The 9,621-nt window shown below is 42.8% G+C and overlaps 2 protein-coding genes across 7 annotated transcripts in view; both read right to left on the bottom strand.

The window, feature by feature from the left end:
• Window positions 1–573, bottom strand: part of DHX9 (DExH-box helicase 9) — a 46,141-nt gene extending 45,568 nt beyond the window's left edge. The window contains exon 1 of the mRNA XM_006088993.3: window positions 442–573. The gene's annotated coding sequence lies outside the window, so the exon portion shown is untranslated. The remainder of the gene's footprint in view (window positions 1–441) is intronic.
• A 1,421-nt stretch (window positions 574–1,994) lies between these two features.
• NPL (N-acetylneuraminate pyruvate lyase) overlaps window positions 1,995–9,621 on the bottom strand; it is a 28,232-nt gene continuing 20,605 nt past the window's right edge. For 2 of the 6 annotated variants that reach the window (XM_006088992.3, XM_023754011.1), the window contains 3 exons: window positions 9,218–9,302; window positions 6,333–6,372; window positions 1,995–2,602 (listed from right to left, as the gene is read on the bottom strand). In XM_006088992.3, the coding sequence (XP_006089054.1) occupies window positions 2,418–2,602; window positions 6,333–6,372; window positions 9,218–9,302 (310 nt within the window). In that variant the 3' untranslated portion in view covers window positions 1,995–2,417. The remainder of the gene's footprint in view (window positions 2,603–6,332; window positions 6,373–9,217; window positions 9,303–9,621) is intronic. The other 4 variants (XM_014456087.2, XM_023754014.1, XM_023754012.1 and 1 more) reach the window with 3 other exon arrangements.

Genomic DNA, 9,621 nt, shown 5'->3' with positions numbered 1-9,621 from the left:
TGTGCCTAACTTGTTTACGGCCCCATTCCCGGGGCTCGGGGGAGACAGCGCCCGGTGCTTGCGGCACAAAGGAACGGCGGGAAGGCCCGGGGTGTGTGTGGCGTCAGGAGGGCTCGCCCCCAGGCCACCTTTCCCCCTTTCGATGGGCCGGACAACGCCCAGGCGCGGGACGGAGGGAGGCAGTGGGATTTGTTTTGGCTGCTAGGGGAGGCAGGACTGGGGATTAGTGAAGAGAAAGACTGGGGGCCACGACGCACCCAGGGGCTGCGCAACGGCGGCGGGGTGAGCAGCACGCACCCCGCAATCCCGGCACGCGGTGCGGCGGCTCGCCCTTCCCCCACCGGCCAACCGGGGCCCCGGCTTCGCAACAAAGCCCGGCTGCAGAGCGGTGGGGCCCCACGCCGCCCGTCACAGCGGATGGCAACGACGCCTTTCCCTTACCGGCCTCCGCTGCCTGGTGCCCGAGAGCACAGCCCTCTTCGGACGGTCCGCGGTTCCGGCCTCTCTCGGAGAAACCCGCTGAACGGACCGCAACTCGCACCGAGGCGCCGGCGAAATGGCTGCGGCGGCGACGACGGGGGGCGTGGTCAACGCGCTTACGCAGGCGCAGAAAGCGAGCTCGGCGCCGCGCGGAAGAGGCGGAGCCTGAACATCCGGTCGCCTAGGAGATCCGAGGCGCCTCGAAGGTCGCTTCCGGTAGCGGCCGCTTTTGAACGTTTTGGGGAGTCGGGGTCCTGTACCCACTAACTGAGCAAACAATACAGTTTGAGAAAATAAGGACAGATCTGAAAGCTTCTAGACACAGCAAGTACAATACCTTACAACAAGAGAAAAGTTAAGTCCTTTTTAAAAGTGGAATTGATAGTGGTAGTGTTAATGGCTTAATATTTAAGACTGATGACTTTTAGTGTGACGAATGTCACAAATGGAGTGTACAATCTGGATTCCAACAGAAATGATTGTCTAGATTTTGAGGATGGAGAATAAAACATATCTGATTCCTTTAAAATTATTGGTATTCATTGAAATGCCAATTTCTTTTAGAATTCTTTTTTTATGGCTTGCTGTGCATGTTATTTCGCCAACTCTTAGTTAAAAGGTTTAGCAGTGATACCATGTTCTCAGTTGTATAAAGAACATACACTGAATTGCTTGAATAGCTACAAAGACTAATAATAATAATAACTGACACTTCATTGTGCTTATATATCCGGCATGATTCTATTCATTCTTTTTTATAAGCAAGCATGACAATGGAGGTCATTCACGTATATTACTTTTCTGTATCCACTGTACCAGTTTCTATTGAAACATTTATCTACAAGCCCTGTGACTTCCTGTTCAGAAATTTACTCAAGTTTATTGGACTTTGTAACTTGCCTTGTTCTACTTTTAGAGTTATCTTTGTTTTCTCTGCCTTTATTTCATGGAAATTACTTTAACATTAGTTTACACTTTGGCTTGCTGCTTACTTTTGTGGTCATTGAAACACCATATTCACAGGGGCTGTTATGGTTCCCGTATTAAGGAGTGGGGCTTTATTTCCCCATGCAGGTGTATATTTGAGCATTTTGCTGCCTGCTTTATATCAGCTTTTGTTGCTACTCATACATTTCTATAGGGATATAGGATGTTTTACTTTTTCTCAGGGGAGGAAGGGGAAGTTTGTGGTGGCCAGAGCACAACTCTTTGGTTCTTTGAAACTTGGAGCTCTAATTAAAGTTCTCATTTAGCAACATGTGGAGACCTGAATTCTTTTTGGAAGGCCTGTCCTTTGTTATGTGAAAACCACCCTAATGGGCCTTTCCATTATAGGAACTGAAGCAAGTTCTCACCTAACCCAATCTTTTGGGGAAAAAACTGTGACATCACAATTAATCTGAAAGTGGGTGTTCTAGAGTCATGCTGAGCAGCCAAGGAAGTTGGTGTGTTAATAGCTGTGTATTTGTTAAGTCATGTTGTAATTTGGCATTCAAGGTAGCTCCGCGTTTTCCTAGATTCCAAATGAATATTTATTGAAATGAAAGTACATTACAAGTGGTTGAAGATGAGAAAACTTGAAGAGAGGATTGAGAACCAGAAATCAAGATAATGGGAGCTCCGAAAGCAAATGGAATTAATTACAATTTCCCTCTTGATTCCATTTCATCCATAGAAGCAGAAATTTCTCCATGAAAATTTTGTGCAATACTGAATGACTCAGGGCTCATGGATCCTTTTGGAGTTTTTGTCCCTTCACAAAAATAAAACTTTTTAAAGATCATAATAGGTACTTAAATACTTGTTGATTTGATGGGAGATTTCATTTGCTGGGAAAGAATTTAGTTCAAGCTCGTCTATAAAGTCCTTGAGAAATGAATGCACGATTCAAGGTGGATTACATCCCAATGTACACACCCTGACTTGATAGAGTGGCATTAGCTAGAGGTTTCCAAGTTTCCATTCTTTAAATCCGTAAAAGAAAGGAAACCCAGACTCTTCAGTTTAGCTTCTGCATTATCAATAAACTCCTTGGAGGCTCTCTGCAGTGGGAGCCGGGGTGGGCCCATTGGAATCCCAGACACCAGAGTCATGATGGCTTTGGTCTGTGACACTCCAAAACCTATACAGAAAAAAATAAAGGAGGCAATGTGACTGGGACTGTCCACTCCACCACAAACACCACAAGAAGAGATCACATTCTTACAGTGACTACTACGACAGCATAAGGTGAGCTAAAAGATGGGAACGTTTCTAGTCAATGTGGCAGACTGAGAAGACAGGGAATCCCTCTTCCTGCTTCAAATACATAGGAATGCTAGGGCGGGGGGGGGGGGATGTTTTAAACAAATTGACAAGCTATAAAATAAAATGAAGTAAGACTCAAAGTTAACCTCAAAAGCAAAAAGGAGGCACCAAAGTTATCAGGGATAAAGAGGTCAGAGTAGTGAAGAGCTGAAGTCGAATGGTCCATGAGAATAATCTGATTCAGGGGTATAGTGTGGTTGATCAAATGATATAGGACTTCATCACTAGGACAGAATTTAGTTCAAGCATGTCTAAGAAGTCCCTGAGAGATGCACTATTTAAGGTAGTTTGTGACTCAATGTTGGTGTTCTGGGCTGGTGTTATAAAGCTGGGGCAGGAAAGCAAGAGGAAGCTTTGGGTCTGTGCATAGCAAAGAGCTGGACTCAAATTCTCTGTGTAAAAGTGGTAGCCAGCCTTCTATGAAAAGCAAGAGAAAAAAACCTGACCCACTGACTTAGGGATGGAGGCACAGCTCTTGACTTCTGCCTGGGCTGTGGATGGAAAATGATCACATGAAAGAAGCCCCAAGCCCGTGCCATACATGAATGATAGATCCATATTTGCATTATGCATCTGATGTAGGAACCAGACTAAGAAATAACCTAAAGACTGGTTAGAACTGGTGAAATTACGTGTCCTAGCAGAGGCTTGATGGGACACTTCACAACCTGGAGCTCAGTGGGTTGCCCAGAAAACAAGAGTCTCTGAAGATGCATTCAGTTAAAAATGACAGAGAACATGAGGGAAAAGAAGCTGCGTGAAAGCCAGCAAATGCACAATTAGCAAATTTCACATCCTGCGAACTGATACAGAATTCTGAAAGAGACTTCACAGGGGTAAAAGAAGTAGAAGCCATGGGCTAAGAAAGGGGCATAGAAATAAAGAATAGGAAGACTTGAAAACAACAACAGCCTAAAAGAAATACTGGAAATGAAAAATATATAATCAGTGAAACTAAACATAGCTAAAGATAGAATTAGTGTTTTTGAAGGTACGTCTCAGGAAATAACCCAGAATAGAGAAAAAGATATTTGTTTTCTTAACCTGCTATTGCTTTTGGATCCATGGTACAATAGAAGAAGTAACTTCCTTTTGCTAAATTAACTTAGTTAGAGTAACAATTTATCATTGGGAAGGAAAATGCTAGAATGACTAAATAAATAGCATATAGTTTGATGAGTGCAAAATGACCCATGTTTATTATGAATGGTGGAATAGGGAGCTACCTTCATGATAGGACTACATGTTTATTAAGGTAAGTTTCTCTTTGACTAAACCATGATAACTCAACTCCAACTGCCAAGAAAGTCTGAAATGAGCTTTTTAAGATGTGTTCTTTGAGAACATAATAACTATCTTCAAAAAAAAAAGCACAATAAAAGCTATCTTCAAGAGTCCCCTTTTAAAATGCAAATATTCTGGCAAAGTTAATCCTTCAAGCTAATATCTTAGAGCTATGTTTTGTAAAACTGTTACAGTATCACTGCTGATATGCAAAACAATCATATATACAGGTAAACTTTTAGTTCTTTTAAAAAGTCAATAGTTCAATATCTACTTCAATGCACTTTAGGAACATATAACTATCATAGGGCTGGGCTGTCCTTTTATATTTCCCCTTTCACAGTCCTTTTTCTCCCACCTTTGAAAAAACAAAGACATACCTCCCACATCACTTCCCTGGGACATCTCTGGGAAGCAAATAAAGGAGCAAATCAAAATGTTGGTATTGGCATCGATAAAAAAAGAGATTCCTCTAACTAATGGATAACAAGTCCTCTATAAAAATCAGAGGTTTTCAGTTTCTGCTTCCAACACTGCTTTCAGTGTTGCTGTTGTCAGCTGACGGAATTGAGTGACAGTGTGATAAAATTTCTTCCATTCTTATCTAGTCATTTACATGAACAGGGTTTCAGAGCACCAAACCCACAATTTTGTAAAATGTATTGCTTAGGGCAAGGGAATAACAATAGGTCCTTAATAGTACTGTTGGCACACAAATATGACAAAAATGAAAGTGGTAAAGCAAATGGGAAACACTGTCCTTGAAGGATTAAGAGAGCTAGCTGAAAACCCGGTGAGAATGAGGGAAATAACACATTCTAGGTGCTTCGGGGTTGCTAGGGTGAGTCAGAAAGGCTCTGAAAGGGAGGTGCAGGAGGTTTGCCAAAGCCGAAACCGGTTTGGCTCAGTGGATAGAGCGTCGGCCTGTGGACTGAAGGGTCCCAGGTTCGATTCCGGCCAAGGGCATGTACCTGGGTTGCGGGCACATCCCCAGTAGGAGATGTGCAGGAGGCAGCTGATTGATGTTTCTCTCTCATCGATGTTTCTAACTCTCTATCTCTCTCCCTTCCTCGCTGTAAAAAATCAATAAAATATATTTTAAAAAAAAAAAGAATAAGCCTAAACTGCCCTGGCTGGCTTGGTTTAGTGGATGGAGCGTCGGCCTGCGGACTGAAGGGTCCCAGGTTCGATTCCGGCCAAGGGCATGTGCCTGGGTTGCGGCTCGATCCCCAGTGGGGGGTGTGCAGGAGGCAGCCAATCAATGATTCTCTCTCATCATTGATGTTTCTATCTCTCTCTCCTTCTCTCTTAAAAAAAAAAAAAAGAATACACCTAAAACTGTTCTTTTTATAACAAAAAAATGTTTATTGACTTTTTTACAGAGAGGGAGGGAGAGGGATAGAGAGTAAGAAACATCGATGAGAGAGAAACATCGATCAGCTGCCTCCTGCACACTCCCCACTGGGGATGTGCCCGCAACCAAGGTACATGCCCTTGACCAGAATTGAACCTGGGACCCTTCAGTCCACAGGCCGACACTCTATCCACTGAGCCAAACCGGTCAGGGCAGCCTAAACTTTTCTTGGACTTGACCTAGGTTCTCAGGAAGGGCCAGTCTCTTGCAGAAGTGGAGTGAATGGTGGCATTTGCCATGTATCATAGGATAAGATGTAGGAGACTCTGCAAAGGTTTCTTTACTCAAATTCACTGTATTTCCCTCAGATTCTACATTGTCATATTATCCAATCCTCCATCCATTTAAGCTTAGTTGTGTTTATAAACTCTTTTTAAGTTGCAGATACTCTTGGGAGAGCTGTCAGTCATTCACAATTTAGTACGATCTATATTCAGACTGCCTTCCTCTAAGCACTTAGGCTGAAGTCAGTGACAGTGTGGTAGTGGAATTTTAATGAGCACAGGCAAGTAAAGGGAGGGAGTGCTGAAGGTGCAGGGGAGAAGGAATAGAAAATGGTGTGTGTGTGTGTGTGTGTGTGTGTGTGTGTGTGTAGGTGTAGAGCAGGGAAGTGAACAAAGTGCTAAAGTGGAGGAGAAAGGTTTGAGGAAGATGCCCAAGCCTTCCAACTAGGTTGACTTCACTATTTTATCAGGTTGGCCCTGAAGGTTAGTATTAGCATTAAAAGGTATTTTTGTTGAACCCTCAAGAGAATGTGATCAAAATGCATCATATCACTTTCTCTGAAATCCTCAGAGAAAGCCCATTTCCTTTAGAGTCTCCAGTAGCAGACAAGAAGGAAACTTACCTAGTTTGATCACAAAGTTGATAAATCTCTGAATACAAAACTGAAAAGGAAAAAAAAAATCTATAGTCAGCATTACTGAACTGTGGAAACAATTTAAAGAACCTAGAGGTCAAATTACAGAAACCCCAAACCAAAAAGTCCAGACACCTTAGTTTTCTGAAGGTCAGAGTGGAGAAAAACAGCCAAGGACGGCTGAGATCCATTCAGGATATGGTAGGATCTTTTCATACATTTAAGCTTTGTAAAATGGGCCCGGGCAGATAGGAAGCTCCAATGATAGAATTGTGCAATAGAGAGTTAAAGGTGAGAAGACAGCCTTTTAACCCATCAAGCTCACATAGGTAAACTTATCAGAGAGAGCAGTTGTTTCCAAACTGGGGTACATTAACCTCTGGGGTATATCTTTCCAAGATACCTAAGGGGCAATGGACCAAGGCAAAGATTTACGGAAATCAATTTCTAGATCCTCAACTTCTCTAAGTGTTAATTTCTAAAATGGGTCAGAATAAGAATTCACACACAGTGGAGGTGTGGGCTGTCCTTTTATATTTTCCCTTTCACAGTCCTTTTTCTCCCACCTTTCAAAAAACAAAGACCTACCTCCCACATCACTTCCCTGGGACTCCTCTGGGAAGCAAATAAAGGAGCAAATCAAAATGTTGGTATTGGCATCAATAAAGAAAGAGATTCCTCTAACTAATGGATAACAAGTCCTCTATAAAAATCAGAGGTTTTCAGTTTCTGCTTCCAACACTGCTTTCAGTGTTGCTGTTGTCAGCTGACGGAATTGAGTGGCACTGTGATAAAATTTCTTTCATTCTTATCTAGTCATTTACACGAACAGGGTTTCAGAGCACTTATTCTCTAAAAATAAAAAACAGGAATAATATTGGTGCTGAACTTTAACTCGTCTTAGTAGAAAGTAAGGTTCATCCAGGATTTCATGAACTAATTCATAAAAAAAAGACTCCCATCCATCTCACTAAGAGATGCATTTTCAGTAGCATTTTACTTTTATGCTATTTCCATCAATTGTATACTGTAATAAAAATTCAGTGCAGAATATAATTTTGATATCCAGAGCCTCCCCCTCACACTGAACTATAGCACACCACATTCTCAAGTCTGCATGTTGCTGCTTTTTTCACTTAACGTACCATGGAGATCTTTCCAGATCTGTACATATAAAACGATCTCATCCTTTGAAAGTGTATTTTGATTGTGTAACTCAAACACAATGTGTTCTCTCCCTTCCTCTCTGTAAAAAATCAATAAAATATATTAAAAAAAAAACAATGTGTTTAACTATTTCCTTATAGATGGGTATTTGGGCAGTTTCCACTTTTTTGCAGTTATACATAATACTGGAAGGAATATCTTTGTACACATGTCATTTCACTGAAGTAAATATAACAAATGGAATTTAAGTTCATGAGAATGGCTAAGGTTAGCCCTAATTTGTTACTTCCTGCCTCTTCACTAGCCTGCAAACTCCTTTAGGGCAGAGACGAGCGTTATTGAAATTAAGAACTGGACTTGGCCCTTGGCATTCGTGTAGATGAGTAAGTGAGACCCACTTGCCTTCCATAAGGAGAAACAGAGAATGCGGTAAACTGATTTCCTTGCCAATACTGTTTGGAGTAGGCTGGTTTATTTGAGTGGGACTGAAGGGGGGGTGGGGTGGGTAAAAAGAGATAGAAACTGGATCAGCCAGAAAAAAGGAACCGCTAAGGGTCCATATCTCAGCTGGTTCAGAGCTTACTCCATCCTATGCTTTCTCTTTCAGCTCGGAAAAGGTTGGAATGTTCAGAAGTAACTTATTCCGGGAAACGGAGGAAAAAGAAAACCATGAATGCAAAGGGATAGCAGTGTCCACGTAATTCAGACTTACTGAGATTTAAATCAAAGCCTTGCCAATGTTTAATTTAGTTGCATACCTTCCTAAGTCCCTACCCTGTTCCTGCTCTCAACTTCACCTGGTCTGGGGCTAAACAAAGGTAAATATTTAAATGAGCTATTTAAACTTGAAGTAGGAAGTAGACTTAGGTTGGCTCCGTGCTCAGGACAGACCACCTGCTCTGATCTTGCTTATGCCTTTCATTCCCACTCAGTCTTTTGGGATAGTCCTCTGGGTCACTTTCATGATCCTGAAAATCCCTGTGCCTCGGCCTCCAAAAGTCTTTCTCTTGTGCCTCCTCTCTTTCTTTCCAGCTCATTCCATTTACCTGAAGTACACATACTACCCAGCTGCTGAGACCGGTTCCACCCAGCAAGGCTCTGTGTTCCCCGGACAGGTCGGCCGTCCTTTGTGTGACATTCATGGCAGCCACATGTCCCCTGGGCTCCTCCCCATCACACAGGAGCTCCTGCTGCTTTCCTTTCCCTGCTTCAAAGCCAGTGGCTCCTGTTTCCTGCCTGGTGAATGTTTTCCATCCTCAGCACATTTCCAAGCTGAAGAGGACTGACCTGCTCTGACTTTGAATTAAGTCTCCCCATTTAAGGTCACCAGCTTCACAGCTTCTGATGACTTCAGCTGTGACGTCCTCAAGGGGATGGCATGTGGTCCTTTCCCCAGAAATCTATTGCTATTCTTTTACAGCCACAAAAATATCTCGAACATAGAGTAAAAATAAGGTCATTTCTAGGAGGAACAGAGAGGAGTCGTTCCTGCATGGGGCCTGTCCTGATTAGACAGGCGGGGAGCATGAACAATGGGGACAGGTTTGATTTTCATCAAGAAAAAAGTAAGGAACAGAAGGAAAGGAAAGCGAGAGGCAGGGAGGCAATTTTAACGAGGGCAGGTATGGCAGGATGAGAGGGACTAGGAATTCTCCAGTGGGAAAGAACAAAGGCTGTGGTTCAGGAGAAGGGAAGAAATAGTTAACCTGATCATTCAGGGCTGAAGAGAAGTCCTTCCGCTCATAAGCCTCCAACATCTGGTTTGTCTTTTTCCCCAGGTAGTTATAGGTACTGAAAGAAAACAGCACACACTGTAGAACCAATAACCCCGCGGGAAAGGTCCAGATCTTCAAACCCCACTGCTGCTTGCAAGGCACAAGTACACTGAGCTTCCAGAAAGTCTATTTTTAGGCCCTAACCTATCAGCAGGTCAGGTGTCTTCAGTTCTAAGTTTTCCAGCAGCACTAAGCAGTGCCAAGAGGAGGCAGAGAACACCCAAAACGAATGAAGAAAATGAAGGAAAGTGGAAAAGGATAAAATTAGAAAAAAGAAAGAAAGATGGAGGTGTGCTTAGTAAGGAACCACTGAGGCTCAGGGCACACACAGAGGC

Source organism: Myotis lucifugus, unplaced genomic scaffold (genome assembly GCF_000147115.1).
Source record: "Myotis lucifugus unplaced genomic scaffold, Myoluc2.0 scaffold_54, whole genome shotgun sequence".
NCBI classification, from domain to species: Eukaryota; Metazoa; Chordata; class Mammalia; order Chiroptera; family Vespertilionidae; genus Myotis; species Myotis lucifugus.
This window is presented reverse-complemented; position numbering and strand designations above follow the sequence as displayed.